The sequence below is a fragment of the Leopardus geoffroyi genome, chromosome B1, assembly GCF_018350155.1.
Source record: "Leopardus geoffroyi isolate Oge1 chromosome B1, O.geoffroyi_Oge1_pat1.0, whole genome shotgun sequence".
Taxonomy (NCBI): domain Eukaryota; kingdom Metazoa; phylum Chordata; class Mammalia; order Carnivora; family Felidae; genus Leopardus; species Leopardus geoffroyi.
Window position 1 is genome coordinate 193,461,289 of NC_059327.1, and position 14,712 is coordinate 193,476,000.

At 42.3% G+C, this 14,712-nt stretch overlaps 1 protein-coding gene across 3 annotated transcripts in view; it reads left to right on the forward strand.

Annotated features, from left to right (window-relative positions):
* The window catches only part of TAPT1 (transmembrane anterior posterior transformation 1), a 68,853-nt gene that overhangs the window by 19,512 nt on the left and 34,629 nt on the right, over positions 1-14,712 (forward strand). For all 3 annotated transcript variants that reach the window (XM_045474465.1, XM_045474466.1, XM_045474464.1), the window contains one exon: positions 7,821-7,939. In XM_045474465.1, the coding sequence (XP_045330421.1) occupies positions 7,821-7,939 (119 nt within the window). The remainder of the gene's footprint in view (positions 1-7,820; positions 7,940-14,712) is intronic.

A 14,712-nucleotide genomic window follows, 5' to 3' on the forward strand; every position in this document is an offset into this window, starting at 1 on the left:
TATAGGGTCTTTTTACAAATGAAAACCTTTAGTTCATTTACCTCTTAAGAAATGTATTCCTCGTGTTAAAATATATGTCAGGTGTAGATTCTGATTATTATGGAGGCTTTCATCAAAATTACTTTGTTTCCCATGGTTACATATGTATATGTAATGCTGCTTGACATGAAGGTCCCAGGTTCACGGTGGTAATCCCATTGTCGGCCTTCCCCTGGAGTGCAGACTTCCCGGGGGGTGTGAATTTTTTAATTCAGGTGAATAAAAGTTATTATAGGGATGACCTTGAAGCAGTAATTGCTTTCAAAGTCAGTCATTTGTAAACTTTTTCAATTGACAACTCATTCTCCTAAGAATGATAATCCATTCTTCTCATAATGGATCCCTGCATGTGGGTTCGTTGAGAACTTCTGGAATGTAGGATAAAGGTATGTGTTCCTTAGTGATTACTGGAGATGAGTTCTGTCCCTCTCGTAGAGTGATTACATCCTGGCCATGCAGGCTCCTACTCACACTACACCCGGGCGTGCCCTTCTCTTCAAAATTCTGTTCCTTCCTGCCGTGCCTGCCAAAATCTAGTGCCCATCGTGTCTCCCCTGTGGGAGATCCTTGCTGACTCTGTTCCTCCCTCCCCTGGGTGTACATTCCCCAGCGCCACTCCCACACGTGCCCACCCTGCACAGACCTAATCTCTTTGCAGTGTTCCCAGAGCACATCATTCACCAGCACTTACTACCTGGCCTGCGTCCGGCTCACTCAATTGTGAACTCCCTGAGGAGTGTGTCCTTCCTAATGACCTTCTATTCCCAGTGTAGAATTAAGCCAGATATGGTCTCCGCTCTTGCAGGAGGAGACCCAGAGCTCTATAAATTGTGAGACCAGGGAAGAAAAGGGAAACACCGCTTCCCATTTTCCTCCTTTCCAGCTAACAGTCCAGGCCAGCCACCCTCCACCTGCGGGTGCCGTGCGGTGGTTGTGGTGGAGGAGATGGTGTTCCGAATTGCCACAAGGTGGTTTGTGTTATTCAGAGAGGCGTATTCCAGAATGTGCTATTTTAGTTTTAGCCATAGAAGTTTATTTACTTTGCAATTTAAAAAGGCAGGAGATTTTTGTCAAAAGGGGACAGATTCTAAAAAGGTTAAGAAACCATGTTCCATTCTCCATGGAGATTGGCACTTCTATTTACTTCTTTTGAGGTGAGTATTTTTCAAACGATGAAAGGCAATAGTAGTAGGTTGAAAACGAACGTGGGAAGAGCTGGTTGTATAAGTTTTCACTAGCATGTGGCGGTTTGTTGACCAATACATAGTGTTACAGAATCTCTGCCATTTTGTAGTTTTCTTAACACTCAAGTTGAGATCTTAAAAACTCTGTTAAATCTTTTTTTTTTTTTTTTTTTTTTTTTTTTTTTTTTTAGGAAAATTTGTATAAGGCCAAATCCAGTAGCAAGGTTGAGTCTGGAAGGATGAGTAACAGGGGTCATTAACAGAAACAGTGCTTCTGTTTTCAAAGTTGGGTGTTCTGCAGATGGACTGAAGTCTGGCCCTGCCTCTCCTGCTCACAGACCAGGCCAGCTCCCGAGTCTCAGCACAGAGCAGGGGGTGAGGGTGGTGGTTCCCGCCTCTCAGAGCAGAGCGGGGCATGGACTGAGGCCCCGTGCATAGAACCCGGATGCACCGCACGGTACCGGGAGAAGGCTTCCGAAGTCCTTCCAGACAGGAGCTCCTGCGAGACAGAAAGGCCAGCTAACATTTCTGTCCATTGATTATGTCTACTTACAGGTTTTTTTATTCTAAAGATTCGTAAGAGCTACCTCATTAATCAAGCAGATTATTTCAAAATCTATTTCCATGTAAATTTTAGTAAGTCTCTACTTTGAGAATGAATTTTAAGAGATATTTTCAAATTGGGGCACCTGGGTAGCTCAGTCGGTTCAGTGTCTGACTCTTGGCTTCAGCTCAGGTCATGATCTCACCGTTCGTGAGTTCTAGCCCACGTTGGGCTCCGCGCTGACAGCACGGAGCCTGCTTGGGATTCTCTCCTTCTCTCTCTCTGTCCTTCCCCTGCTTGCTCTCTCTGTCTGCCTCTCTCAAATAAGTAAGCTTTTAAAAAAAAGATCTTTTCAAAGTGAATATCTGCAATTTGTCTCAGTGCTTTTCATTCATTTTTGTACAAAGAGCTTCCCAGCTTACCCCAAAACTCTCTGCCAAACTTCCTGTAGCGACTTTGAACTGTCTTCACTGCCCCTGTGTCTGTCCATGAAGGGAACTGAGTTCCAATCAGCCTATCCCTGTAGGTACCTGTGTTTCAGAGAGTACATTACCTACCATCCTTCAGCGGGTTGGGAATTCAGGGAGACCAGTACTGTGTTCTAAAAGGGAAGTAGAAGATTTCAACCTGTATCTTATGGAATAAAAGTGAATCTTACTTTGGCAAAACTTTTCTTTTGGGTTTTTGCATTATATGAATATGTGTGTAGTGAATCATAACAGTGTTTCTATTGGTGGATCCTGGTCAGAGTTTGATAGCTCTTCTTTGGGCAATTTGCTCCTTTACAGGACTTGACTTTTTTTTTAAGACCGACCTTAAAATAGTGGTCATATATTTGATTCAGCTATCACAGTCTGTGCCACATGAGAGCTGTTCAATATTTGTTTGATTAAGAGGAGAGGAGGAATAACTCAAAGAATGTTAGCCCTGAGAATGTTTCACACAAGGCCACGTATAGCGTTTTGTCTTCTTTCCCTGGGCAAAGGCACAGAATGGAAAAGCAAAAGCCAAAAAAAAAAAAAAAAAAAATTCCAGTGTCTGATTTCTTCTCGGAATATTTTCATCATGCTTTGGTTCTTTGCCGTATTTTCATTTTCTGCTCTTTGTTATTTATGTAGCGGTCAGTGTGAAGAGGTGATGTATTCATTCTAAGGGCTGCCCTGTAAAGGTGAGATGGGTATGAAATGAGATCCAAATCCACAAGACGGTAAATCCACAAGACGGTAAAGCGTGCTGAGCCTGGGGTGGCGATGCTGCAGAGGGCGAGGACGACAAGAGAAATGGGTGAGCCTAGCGAGGGTCCAGTGCACAAGGCATGACTGCTAGCTGATGGGACAGATTTGCACCCGGGCTGTCAGAAAGCCTTGTGCTGTTTAATTTCAGTTAGAACCTAGTGGTTTTTTTGTTTTGTTTTGTTTTGTTTTGTTTTGTGTCTGCAAGTGGCATTTAAAGGAGGGCAGGAGGCTTTTGTGTTTCTCAAAAGGGAAACAGCGCGTGGTATATGACACCGATTCCACTACAGTCGTACCTTGGATATTTCGGAGGGATTTTCGTTAGGCGTTGCTTCAGACTGCTTGATCACTCTGGGTCCAAAGGGAAAGGAAATCGTAAGGGCCTATTTTACCAAGATGCCATGCAAAGTAACTGAAGGTGTGAAACTACACATCATTCCCTTCCTAATATATACCACACCCACAGCTTTTAATTCTTAGTAACGTGTTTTCAAAGTTAGCTATAAATCTCAATATGTGAAATTTATTTGCCTTTTATAAGTTCGATTCATTAAATGTCTTATTTGCATTTTTTAATGACACTAGGTAAGTTAGCAGAAGAAAAGTTAGCACCAAGAAAACGGTGTTAATCCGTAGGTCTAGTGAAAACAGGGCGTAAGTTCTTTTGGCTCTGCTCAAACTGCTTCGACCAGAGCGTGTAGGGCCTCAGGTCAGGACGACTCAGGCTTGAACGCCAGTTCTTTTACTGTGACCCGCAGCCTTGGGCGAGCATTCAGCTTCCAGAACTGGGGTTTCCTCAAGTGTCCAGTAGGGATGGTAATAACTACCTCAAAGAGCTGTCAGGAGGATGAAGTCGCAGGCTCTTACCACTGTGGCTGGCCGGTGTGAGCACGGGTGACGTTGCTGTCCAGCCCCCCCAAACTCCGGAGTGGCCGCGTGAATTAGCTGAGAAATACCCATGCGGTGAGTGTCCCGCGGGGCTCCAGGCTCACGCTGCACCTCGCATGCTGGCTTTACCTCCTTCGAGGATGAATGGTTTTAGGATCACATCCTGTTTATGAGGAAGTTTTCTCGTAAGGAATTTAAAAGAATCTTTGCTCTCTGAGAAAGTGCAACCTCCCAACAGCAGGGACAGTAGTTGAGTCCACTCTCCCACATCTCCAAACCCTGAAAGGCATTTGTGTTGCTTTTCTTGTGCATTGTGTGTTCTCACTACATGAGTGCTTTCTCCCCACCCAGCTGAAATTTCCTTAGACCGCAGCCACTTGCCCTCCTTCCATTTTTCTGTTGCAGTCTGTTTATGTCGACAGCTCCAGACAGGCCACGGTTAGCATACTGTGTGACATTATTGCTTGCCCGCTTGGTTTGCTGGGCTGGTTTAAAATGCAAAGAGAGGGGCATCTGGGTGGCTCAGCCGGTTAAAGGTCCGACTTCAGCTCAGGTCACGATCTCGCAGTTCCTGGGTTCAAGCCCCGCATCAGGCTCTGTGCTGACAGCTCAGAGCCTGGACCCTGCCTCAGATTCTGTGTTCCCTCTCTGTCTGCCCCTCTTCTGCTCGTGCTCTCTCTCTCAAAAATAAATAAAGATTAAAATATATAAACAAACAAAACAAAATAAAATCCAAAGAGAAAGGCCAGTAGACCTCTGATACTCTTGTTCACCGTGAACAATTGCAAATACTAATTCCTCTAAGCCAGAGATAGGTGGCTGCACTTTTTTTTATTTTTTAATTTTTTTTATTTTCTTTATTTTTGAGAGGCTGAGGGAGAGAGACAGAGCGCATGTGGGGGAGGGGCAGAGAGAGAGGGAGACACAGAATCTGTAGCAGGCTCCAGGCCCTGAGCTGTCAGCACAGAGCCCGACGCAGGGCCCGAACTCTCAAACCGTGAGATCAAGACCTGAGCCGAAGTCAGTGGCTCAACCGACTGAGCCACCCAGGCGCCCCTAGGTGACTGCACTTTTATTCTTTAAGAGAAAGATACAGTCTTCATAATTTCTTTCCTCCTCTGTGCCCTTGCTCTGCTTCCTCCCTCTGGAAACTTCTTCCCCCTCCCCTCCCGCCCTGACTTCTGCCCAGTGTATCCTCTCCATGTGGCAGTAGCCCTCATCTTCTCACACGTCTTTAAGGGTCTCCCCTGGAGTGTTTCCTACATCTCCCAAGTTGGTTCTGCCATTTCTCTCTCCAGGGCTCGCCTGTTCCTAGTACACTTGGTTCTGTTGTAGCAGCAGTGTCTGTGGGTGTCTGTGTGCTAAAATTGAGTAAGTGTAGTGAGGGCAGAAATCGTATCCTGGTGTCACGCCTGGCGGGCTGAGCTCGTTACGTGGCCCACATTCACAGCTTAGCGGGTGTTGGATGAATGAGTAACGTGCTCCTCCCCAGTGTAAGGTCACGAGAAAGACGACCACTTAGTCTCCTGCCCAGCATGCCGTCTCCTGAGTTGCATGCACACCGAAATTACCTTCTGGGATGTGCAGGCTTCTAGTAGTTTCTGCCTTTGGAGGGCAACCAATGGTCCACCAGGAAACAGAGAAAGGCTTCTTGGCGACGAGGGAGCAGTAAATAAGGGCCACGAGCTTTACGTGAACCGTGCTCAGTCTCCTACAACACTCCTTTGCACGCGAAACAAGGAAGCAGATGCAGGTCTGTGCTGGCAGACAGGACACCTGACGGACCAGCTGCCACAGAGGGAACCCTGGAACGTGGTTCGCAGCACATGACTCGGTCCTCCCCTTGGTGTTCGTAGTGAGCCTACATTGTTTTAAAAAAACAAAACAGCTGTTAGGGTGTCTGTATTCTGATTAAGAAACCTCATCCGTATATCTATATATTCCTTTGAGACATTTTACAAAACATTAATGTGTCCTTTCTTCTTTTAAAGGTTTGCTAGGGCTTCTTTACGGGAGCACCACAGACCTGGGGGGAGGAGGGGCTTAAACAACAGGAATTTTATTTCCCCACAGTTCTAGAGGCTAGAAGTCGAGATCAGGGTGTGTGTCTGCAGGGTGCATTTCTTCTGAGGCCTCTGTCCTTGGCTTACAAGATGATGTCTTCTCCCTGTATATTTGTATCATCCTTCCTCTGTCTGTGTCTGTGTCCAGATTTCCGCATCTAATAAGGACACCAGTCATACTGGATCAGGACTCACTGTAATGACTTTATGTTAACTGAATTACCTCTTTAAATATAAAGAACCTGCCTCCAAACATGGTCACCCTCTGAGGTCCTGGGCATTAGGGCTTCAACATAGGCATTTGGGGAGGACACAGTTCTGCCCATAACATTGTGAATTTTAAACTACTTGATGTATTTACATAGGATAGTTCATTACCTCAGGTTTCATGGAGTGTTAACGTGTGAGGACATTGGGATCTCATCGTGCTTGTGTGTCAGACCCAGAAAGTCACCGCTCCTACAAGAGCAGAGTTTGGTCTCCTAGGTGTGGCTACTTTTCCAAGCCATCAAAAAACTCCACCTTCCTACAAAACATGTCATGCATTTAACAGGACAAATGCATAACATTACTAAAAAATAGGAAGGATGTGGCAAGGGAACAAGAAAGAGGAAGAGATGCAAACGTTAGCAGCTACTCCTCCAATTAAGAATAATGCCTTCTAGGGCGCCTGGGTGGTTCAGTCAGTTGTGTCCGACTTCGGCTCAGGTCGTGATCTTGTGGTTCGTGAATTCGAGCCCTGTGTCGGGCTCTGTGCTGACAGCTCGGAGCCTGGAGCCTGCTTGGGATTCTGTGTCTCCCTCTCTCTCTCTCTGCCCCTCCCCCCACTCGTGCTCTATCTCTGTCTCTCAAAATAAATAAATGTTAAAAAAAAAAAAAAAAAGAATAGTGCCTTCTGGGACACCTGGGTGGCTCAGTCAGTTAAGCATCTGACTCTTGATCTAGGCTCAGGGCATGATCCTACAGTTCATGGGATCGAGCCCCACGTGGGGCTCTATGCTGGCATCGAGGTGCCTGCTTGGGATTTTGTCTCCCCACCTCTGTGCCCCTCCCCCTCTTGTGCTGTTAGTCCCTCTCTCTCAAAATAAATTAAAAAAACTTAAAAATATAATGCCTTCTAAGTACAACAAATGTGAGTGCATGTGAAATTGTGTTAGAATTAGTAATCCCTTTACACATTTGTGACATAAAGACAGTATTTTAGGGGCACCTGGGTGGCTCAGTTGGTGAAGTGTCCTACTTCGGCTCAGGTCATAATCTCACAGTCTGTGAGTTTGAGCTGTCAGCATGGAGCCCACCTCGGATCCTGTGTCCCCACCCTCTCTCTGCCCCGCTCCCACTTGCACTCAATCTCCCTCAAAAATAAACATAAAAAAAAAAAAAAAGACAGTGTTTGAGCCCAGTATATGTCCTAGTCTTTCCCTATCCACGAAGCACTCTGATAAACAGGAGACAGCAAAATCAGAAAGAGTAAAGTTAAAGACTTTATCTGAAAGATTTTCAACAGTATCTTTAAAGTCTGAGGAGGTGCACATCAGGTGTTTCATAGTCATGGTCGGAGCAGATTGTCTTTTGAGTAATTGACTTCTCCAGGTGGTACACCAAAGGTTCTGTGGGGAGAGCTACAAACTTGCACTTTGAAAAGGGATTCATCATTAAGTGTGGCACATGTACAATGATTACCTTGTTATTCGCATAGCTGAGTTATGAGTACCGAATCTCCGACCGAGTTTAGAAATTCCTCATTTGAAATTTTCATCTACAGTTGTTTAGAGAATATTTATGTTTTGTTTTTGTTTTTGTTTTTTGTTTTTTTTTTTTTTTTTGTTTTTTTTTTTGTTTTGTTTTCTTCTCTCCTTTTAAAATCCAGCTCATGGTTTTTGGAATCTTTCTGTGCCTGGATGCATTTCTGTATGTGTTCACCCTGCTTCCTTTAAGAGTTTTCCTGGCACTATTCAGGCTCTTCACTCTGCCTTGCTATGGCTTAAGGTAAGTTTAAGATCGTGAGCTATTTTAAATGTTTAAATTATTTTTGCTACTTATAAAAGTGGTATTTTACTACTTGTAGTTGTTAAAGTAAATAATCACTTGGATAGATTTTGCAGAATAGGGATAATTCATACAGTTTTCATTTATACTTTGGCCCTTAATGCATTAACTAATTCTGTTTGTCTTATTAATGAATATTATATAATGTGTTTATATAATATTTGTACTTTTTTCGTGCACGCTTTTTTTCCAAATGGTTTTGAACTAGAAATTTGCTTCGGCTCATGCAGTAATAATAATGCAGATGGCTACATAGGAGAGTGGGAAGGCCTGGGGGCTGAGAGCCAAGGACCTTGTGGCCACTGTTGCTACCTTGCCCAGTACCTTTGGGTTCTTGAAGTCCCTTGACCTCCTGGGCATCATTTGTAGGGTGAGAACTGGGTTCTGGGCTGGCAGTTACCAGGACCTCCTCAGGAGCTCTTACTTCAGGGCTTCCTCATCCTCTCATTTAAGAATCACTGTCTTCGTGGCTGTGGAGCCTTAGTTGCTGACTCCTGTTGATTCTCCCTCCAATTTGTGAGAGGGGGGAGCTCTCGGAGAGCATTGTCCTAGTGGGAAAGCGCAGCCCAGCCCGACGTTGATTAATTGGTGAGACGTGGGGAACTAACTTCTCTGTTCTCTAAGCCTGTTTCCACATCACGGTAGAAAGGGGATGTTGGGAGCCCAGCATCTTTTACCACAAAGATTGGGAGGCGTACAGAGAATACCCAGCATGATGCCTGGTTCATAGTAGATCAGAACAAATACTAGTTTCTTTCCTTTCTTCTTTACCAAAACTAGGAACAGTCCGATGAAAATGTTAAGCTTACATGGATCTTAATGCTTTATTGAGGTTAGAAGTTTGGGTTCTACAGATTTCTCTTTTTGTACAGATACACCAACACGTCTCCACTCTATGGAGTCGTTCTCTATAACATCATTTTACGGTTCTTAGCAGAGTTGCCCAAGTGACGTTTCTCACATGGATCCCTTTTCTAAACACATTTCATTCTGAAAAAGTTTTAAGACACTGAAATGGACGATAATAATAAACTTCATTTAACTATAAATTAGGTAGTGATTCCATGATATATAAAAATATGATTAATAAAGTTATCAGTAACTTAACCATGGAAGCTGAGGTACAAAATTAATGGTCGATGTACAGAATTGTGTGTTGATTTTTTTTTTTTTTTTAATGTCTGAAGTCATGGAAGATTCTCTTTTAAAGTAGTAAATGGGCATATACTTCATACTTAGTAAGCACTGAATAACACATGTAGTCCGTTTAGAAATGAACCTTAATCAGTTTCAATAAGGAAGAAATCATTCCAGTATAAGTGGGAAGAATTTATTGGTCATGATGACCATGTTGTGGAAAGAGTAAAAATTCTTTGCCACATTACATGGAGTAAAACAATGATAAAAATTAAGATCGCATCACTGTTATATGTGATGCTTGACATTCTGTAACCCTACCTACCAGAACGAGAGAATGGTGTTACAAATGGAAGATTCTTTTTAGAAATTTGATCATCAGCTTTCAGAATTCAGGTTCATTCTTTACACCTTTGGGAGAATTTTTAATGCTTCATTCTTATTAGCAAACCTTTTTGAAGACATTTATAGCAGGGTATTTTAACATCAGCAAAGCCTAATCTCATACAGCTTTTTTCCTTTTATCACTATCGGGGGCTCAGTAAAATTATGGTTATTTTAGTTTTCAGAAGACCAGAAAAAAGTATCTAATGAAACATTACTGAATATAAATCTTCATATGGACCGCATAGCCAGGATGGCCACATAGAAATTCAGATAGAGCCAGGTGAAGCTACCTGACATAAAATAACTAATGCCATGTAGAGATGTTCACGTCTACACTGTGAGCTGAATTAGCTTTTTAGTTTTTCTCTGATCAGCGATGTGAGGGAAGTTTGTGTTCCAGCCATCTTTAAGTGAATGGCTTTCAAAGACATAGTGTGTTCCGTATGGCCGTTGGCATGTGATGAGATAAAACAGTAGAGGGAAATACAACTTAAAAACTCTCTTCCTTCTAGAGTGGGTCCTTCCTCGGGTATGTTAGCACACAGTGGAGGCTCACGGAATGAGTGGCAGTGGAGATTTGTCAGTGTTTTCCCGAAGGCCTTTTTTAGGTTCTGTTTGAAGACCCATCTTGTTATTGTGCAGGCATCTAGAACTGTGTCATTTCTAGTGTTTCTTGTCACTTGGTGGAAGCAGGACACCAAAATAGCACGAGAGTAGTCTTTCAGTGTGTGTTCTGAAAACTAAAAGAGGTGTTGCAGAGAGCTGGCACATTTTCGTTCCTCTCCTCCCGTTGGCTTTGTTGTGAGTGGCTGATGGTCCCTGGAGCCGACCTTTACTAGATATTTGAAGATTTTTCTTAGCACATGAAGTAGAGATGATTGCTTTTGTATATTACTTTAAAATACTTTCAGTGTAAATTAATTTGAGTAACATTTCAAAATCAAATAAAAAGTGTTCTATTTTCAAGGTTTTAGAGCTAAAATGACACTAGAGGGCAGCGCGTTACCCTACATGCATGACTCCGTTAAGTTTCCCAGCGCAAACCCTTGCTATTTCTGCAATGTGGACCAACTAAAAAATTACATTTTATGCTCTCTCTAATAAATATTATATACATGTATACATATATATGTAACTAACGTGAAATGCAGTTAAAATTGTGTAATAGAACTTCAGCAACTTTCAGTGTTCTGTGTGAATGTAGGCCAGATTACACAGAATATGAAAATACTGCCTTACTGTCTTAGTACCTTAAGTATGCCTTATCCAAATTGAGTAGTTTGTACTTCCATTAGCGTGCATTCCAATTTATATTCTCTTGGAACAATTTAGAAAACAGTGTCTTTTGGGGCATTATTTTTAAAAGCACCAAAGTTGAAGTGTTTAAAACTTGAACTAGGATAAGAAAAGTACATTAACAAAGCTATTGTTAATATTATGCCTAAGACCTCTTTAATTTTTGAAGAATAGAAAAATACATTTGTTTTTACAGAATTACTATTTAGAAATAGCCAAATTCTGCCTTCTCATACGTTTTCTTCCAGCATTCTCTACTTCCATTAAAGGTTGATTTGTCTTCACCAGTAGCTGTGTTATGTTCCAACTTTTTCAGCAAGCAAAAAGTGCTCTTTCCTTCAGTCTGACTTTATTTTTCAAAGGGATAAAAGGAAATTCAAAAGACCAATAAAGAATTCGGTTGTGGGGGTTTTTTCTGTTCCCTTACTCTTATATTCCTATATGTCAGTCTCTTTTCTCTAAGAAAGTTGCTGTCTTCCTAGTCTCTTAGTTCTGTTGAATTCTTCCCCCACAAAGCGGGGAGAAGGATATTTGTCAAGGTAATCAGGATGCTGACGTGAACACAGTGACTTTGTGGTCTCCAGTACTGTTTCCAGATCACGTCGGTAGTTGTGTAACGTTGTTGCCTTCTTTCCATATTGGAGATCAGTGTGTTTGCCTCCTCCGCTTGCAGAGCTTATCTCCAGCAGCGTTTGTGAGATGCTTTTGAAAGCTGACAGCCTCCCGGATTTTCTGCTTTAGAAATTTATTCTTTGAACCGATTCCTAAATATTCTGTAAACCTCCCATGGTTTTTGGCTTAGGTTTGCTTTTTGCCTCTACTGACATCTCAGTACACGAGGACTCTGCCCTTCACTCCGGCTGAGGGCCAGGGCCATTCTCCACGCCCTCAAGAAAACCCAGCCTTCATTGCGATGTCCCCACTGGCTGGCATTTTGCCAGCTTTTGACCCTCTTAAAACATTGTTCATTTTGAGAAGTTGGCAGGGTAATTATCTTGACTTGGTGGGTGTGTTTGTGTTGCCTACAAAGGAGGCACTGCTTCCATAAAAAGTATAGTGATCTCAGGAATGCTTATTTGACAACTTTTTGCTAATGAATTAACAATCTTGAAAATTTTTTGCCCCCAAATGTTTTGTTGGAGACTAAAAAGAAAGACATCTAGATTATTTTTTAAAAAATTTTTAATGTTTATTTATTTTTGAGCGAGAGAGAAAGAGCACGAGCTGGGGAGGGGCAGAGAGAGAGGGAGACACAGAATCCCAAGCAGGCTTCAGGCTCTGAGCTGTCAGCACAGAGCCCGACGTGGGGCTCAAACTCCTGAATCGTGCATGAGATCGTGACCTGAGCCAAAGGCAGAAGGTTAACCGACTGAGCCACCCAGGTGCCCCAGACATCCAGATTATTTAAAAGCAGATTCCTAGGTTTCTTCCCTTTTGACTGATTATGTGAACTATCTGTGTTTCTTGGAAGAATGGAAGTATTTCATTTTTTAGAAAAGTGGACTGCTCTATATTGTGCGAAAGAGGTATCAGACGTCATTTTTCCAAATTTACTTCTAGAGTAAATATAGAATAACCGATTGTGGAAGTGTTTTTAATTTACCTTACATTTTTGTGAATGCTCTTTCCTTCTCAAACTTGTGACTTCATTTTGTGTTTTAGAATTCTCCATAACATTTGAGCTAAAGTTGAGGGAGATGATAGAGAAAAACCATGCTCTCTGGTGCCAAGAACTGATTGGTATTTTTGAAAACTTTGCTAAACCATTTTAGACGGCAGTAAGTATAGAGTAGGCTTAGGTGATAAATGCCAGAGTGTTTTTCTTGTATTATCACAGCTAATAAAATATATGCAAGCAAATTTCCCGGCCCCACTTCAGTTTTAGACAGAACTCTTACTTGAGGTTTCATGGACTTTTTTGTTTTTAAGAGGCAATGGTGTCTTTTTCCTCGGGAGAGTTTATCCCCTAGGAAGGCATTCGTCTCTCAGAAGAATTACGAATATCAAATGCTTGAGGGTTTCTTAAGCTGTTGGGTTTCCTCTATAAGCCTTACCTCCTTCAAGATAATTCACCCCAAATTCACTTCACAGACACACGCGCGCACACACACACACACACACACACACACAGGACTTTTCTCTTCTTAGGCCTGAGCCTCAATTTTGCCCTGAATGGTTAATCTACCCCCTACAGCACATGGAGGGAGAGCTCTTGGTAGCTCTGTCTGGGGAAACAAGTATGTTTGTGATTTCCTCTTATCAGGGTTGATCTGCGTGGCTGATGTGTCGAGAGCAGTGTACTTGTTTAATTAGAGAGTCCTCTTAAATCGGGTTTGTTGTCCCGTCTCCTCACCATGGCACTCTGAGTAGTGTAGCGACATGACAACCTTCTCTCTCTCTTTCTCTCTCGTAAATCAGACCCAAGGGAGGAGCACTTTCACTTCCTTTATAGAATGGAATGTGGTGTCACAGGGACTCCTTGTGGTGAGTAAACCCTGATTTTTCCTTCTCTACTCTTGGCCAAATTGACATCAGTGCAAACGAATATTAATTATAACGGAAACGACAAAAACGGCATAGGCAGACGTAAACATTTGAAGATGGCCACCTGAAGAAAACATGGTTCCCTGTCCTTTATTGGTCCTAAAGCTCTGTCCACATTTTTGCAGGCTTTGACCACGATCTCACCCAACATAGAAAAATCACCAGTAAAATGATCTTTAATTACACTCGTTCAGACTTGACAGTGATACTTTCTCCTCGATGCCACAGCAGTCAGCTGAGCTGCTTAGCCACTTCCATCTACACAGTTTTTATTTTGCATTATTCCAAATAGTGAACGTAGCTTTATCAAGCGAGTTGGGTTTTCTCCTAGGGGAGTTTGAAAGTATTTTGAAACCCAAGGAAAGACTTATAATCATTCAATTTCAGCATTTAGTCATTATTTTCCTACGGTATGTCAAGAGAACTTAAGATTTAAAATACTGTTTCCTAATTAAGGAAAATATCTTTTTTAAATAAAAGAAAATTTTTTAATGTTTATTTATTTTTGAGAGAGAGACACAGAACGCGAGCAGGGGAGGGGCAGAGAGAGAGAGGGGGAAACACAGAATCCGAAGCAGGCTCCAGGCTCTGAGCTGTCAGCACAGAGCCCTTAGTGAGGCTTGAACCCACGAACTGCGAGATCATGACCTGAACCGAAGTCGGAGGCTTAACCAACTGAGCCACCCAGGCGCCCCAAGGAAAATATCTTAATCGCAATACTGTGTTTGAATTTACTTCTAAATTATAAAGGGACTTCTTTTTTAAAAATGGGAACCATATAATATTTTACATTTTTTAAAAATTTTGCATTCTTTTAGTTATACTACAAACAGTTAAAGCGTTCAGAGAGAAAGAAAGAAAGATACAGTCTATGTATTTTATAATGAAATATCTCGTGCTGATAGCTCGACACCTTTCTACACCAATTTGAAAATCAACTAGGCAGGGATTATCCCATTTTTCTTGCTCATTTGTGTTACCTTTTCTTTTTTCTTGATCTTTCTGTATGCTACCAGTTTTTACTTTAGTCTCAGCACGTTCCCTTCTGCCATGGAGCAGAAGGAAGAAGCCTACCTAGAGCATCTTTGTCCACCACCTTGTTCGGTTCCCATGAATCTCTGAGCCCTTTGAAACAACAGCAGTGCTTCCATAGATAATTGCGCATGTCCAGTGGAAGCGTCTGAATGAGTAAAAGGTGAAATTTAGAAATGAGAACATGTGGTTTCTGTATGAGTGGCTTGACATGAAAATTTTAAAAGTATTTTAAGTTCTGTTGAGTATCTTGTTTAATGTTACTCGTCTTGCAGTAACTCACAACCAAGCCTATACCTTAGTGGGTTTTTCACTTT